This window comes from Mandrillus leucophaeus, unplaced genomic scaffold (assembly GCF_000951045.1).
Source record: "Mandrillus leucophaeus isolate KB7577 unplaced genomic scaffold, Mleu.le_1.0 Scaffold1, whole genome shotgun sequence".
In the NCBI taxonomy this organism is placed as follows: Eukaryota; Metazoa; Chordata; class Mammalia; order Primates; family Cercopithecidae; genus Mandrillus; species Mandrillus leucophaeus.
The window spans coordinates 10,235,106-10,237,687 of NW_012098097.1; the positions used below are offsets into that span (position 1 = coordinate 10,235,106).

Consider the following 2,582-nt stretch of genomic DNA (forward strand, 5'->3'; position numbering starts at 1 on the left):
CTTCTTCCTCCTCCTCCCCTTCCTCTTCCTCTTTCTCCTCTTCCTTTTTTCCTCCTCCTCCTCCTTTTCTTTCTCCTCCTCCTTCTTTTTTCCTCCTCCTCCTCCTCCTCCTCCTCCTCCTCCTCCTCCTCTGTCTCCGTCTTTGTCTTCGTCTTCTTCTTCTCCGTCTTTCTCCTTCTTGCACAGGGTCTCACTCTGTTGCCCGGGCTGGAGTGCAGCGGTGCGATCAAAGCTCACTGCAGCCTTGAACTAGTGAGCCCAAGGGATTCTTCCACCTCAGCCTCTCGAGTGTCTGGGACTACAGGCGCGTGCCACCATGCCTGGCTAATTTTTCTATTTTTAAATAGAGACAGGGTCTCACTTCGTTGCCGAGGGTGATTTCAAACTCCTGGGCTCAAGGGATCCTCCCGCCTCGGCCTCCCAAAATGCTGGGATTATAGGCGTGAGCCACTATGCCAGGCCTAGGTTTCCTTCTGCTCTGAGCTTTGTGGCAGTCTCTGGGAAGGGGGTTCCCAGGCCAGGGCTCTCCGGACCGCACTCCTACGCCCCACCCCCTTTCCCACCCCCTTTCCCACCCCTGCCAAAAGAGGACCTCTTGGGCGGGGCAGTCCAGGGAGGCCTGGGGCTGCCGTTGGTTGTTTGGTGACCCCGTTCCTTTTGCGTGCTCGGGCTGCAGCTCACACCCCCGACAACTCCTTCATGGGCTTCGTGTCCGAGGAGCTCAACGAGACGGAGAAGCAGCTCATCAAAGGCGGCAAGGCCAGCAACATGGCCGTGGTGTACGGCAAGGAGGCGAGCATCTGGAAGGTGAGCGCGGCCCCTGCGCGCGGGAAGCACCAGCCTGCCTGGCACAGGCCCCCGCCTGGGGCCCGCATCTCCTCCTTCCAGGATGCGGCGCCCACCTCCCGCCCAAGCCCTGCATGCTGGAAATGTCTCCCATGAACAGTTCAGGACAGAAAGTTCCTAACTGCTATTTAAAGACACCCAGTCTGGAAGCTGACAGCTTGTCCCCCGGACTCTCGTAATAAATGATTCCTTAATTGAGGACTGTGACTAAATCTTCCACCCTCCCAAGGAACAGATCAATAGACAATGTAAGCCCAGCAAGGGCGTCGTCGGTGGGTGGAGGGTGGTCAGGCTAGACTTGGGGGTTCTGTGGGATGAAAGGCAGAGAGAAGCAAGAGAGGCGTAGAGATTAGAACCCCATCTTCAGGGTTGGGGGTCCCCAGAGAGGAGCTGTCTGCACGGGGTGTTGTCTGCGAATCAACACTAACCTGCTGTCTCTCTCTGTTCCCTGCGCTCCCCCTGGCCACGAGGCAGCTCCAGGTATGGAAACCGCTTGCAGCCGGACCCTTCTGCCCTCTGCTCCCTTCCGCCCTCTGCTCCCTTCCCCGCTCCAGCAGCCGCTCCAGGGGTCCTTCCTCGTGATGTTCCCCTGACTCAGGCTCTCTGGGGCTTGTGGTTCCTGTGGATGGACCAAGGTGGGGAGGAGGGTGATGGGGACAGCAGGGTCCTAGGAGCCGTCTTTCCTGGCTCCTCTGTGACAGGGAGGCAGGTCCCTGGAGGTCAAGGTCCTGCTTGGCATGGCCACAGGGCAGCTCCTGGCAGTGAGAGGGACCAGCGTTCGATGGGTTATTGCATCAGGCAGGTGGCATGAGGTCAAGGTTAATAAAGATACCAATCAGGGGAAGCCCCTGCACCCTACATCAGGCCTGTTACATGATCGTTGGATTTAATCACTCTCACAGCTGTGTGAGATCCAGCTGTCCCAGGAAAACCCCAAAATAATCATGATTTAAACAAGATGGAAGTATATTTTCTTTCCTGCTTGTAAATTCCAGAGGTCGGGAGGGCTGGTGTGGCGTTCCCGGGGGTCTTCTTACCTTGACCCACCGTGTTGAGTTTCCACCCTGGCCTTGTCTCGTGGTTCAAGATGACTACAGGCATTCGAGTCATTACATCTGCATCCCAGCCCGCAAGGAGAAGGAAGGAGCAGAGGGGGACACCACGTTTCCCGCACTGCTCATCAGCTCCGTCTTGGCCACAGGGCCATGCCCACTTCCAGGGGACGCTGGGTGACTTTATTTCCAGGCAGCTCAGCTCAATGTGCCCAGCCGAGTTCTGGGTTCTATGACTGAGGAAGGAGGAGAGAAGGAGGACTCGGGGGGGATCTCACCATCTGGGTGGCATCCACCCAAGAGGCTACTGTTCACTGAGAGCTTGCTATGTGCCAGGCATTGTGCTGAGGGCTCATGTGCATCTCTTATTTCACCTTCACACCATGAGGTAGGTACTGTGTGTGATCCTGCCCACTCCACAAATGAGGACACCAGGGCACAGTGGGTTAGAAGGTGACCCATAGCTAGTAAGCACCGAGCTGATGTTCCAGCCTACATCGATCTAAGTCCATAGCCAGGGGTGCTTGGCCCTGACTCCACAGTCTGTTCAGCATTATGAAGCCTTGGAGAATGGCAGAGAGAAGGCTTGGAAGCAGGAATCAAGGTCCAAGACCTCTGCTGAGATGTCAGAGGTCACTGTGGGGTGTGGAGGGGGGCGCTGGCAGGTGAGGCTCCCCATGCTGA

The 2,582-nt window shown here is 57.0% G+C and overlaps 1 protein-coding gene across 4 annotated transcripts in view; it reads left to right on the forward strand.

Moving 5' to 3' along the window:
- The window catches only part of MGAT5B (mannosyl (alpha-1,6-)-glycoprotein beta-1,6-N-acetyl-glucosaminyltransferase, isozyme B), a 91,441-nt gene that overhangs the window by 71,560 nt on the left and 17,299 nt on the right, over positions 1-2,582 (forward strand). For 2 of the 4 annotated variants that reach the window (XM_011986811.1, XM_011986569.1), the window contains one exon: positions 677-807. In XM_011986811.1, the coding sequence (XP_011842201.1) occupies positions 677-807 (131 nt within the window). Of the gene's footprint in view, positions 1-676; positions 814-1,320; positions 1,327-2,582 lie in introns of all 4 variants that reach the window. The other 2 variants (XM_011986724.1, XM_011986644.1) reach the window with 2 other exon arrangements.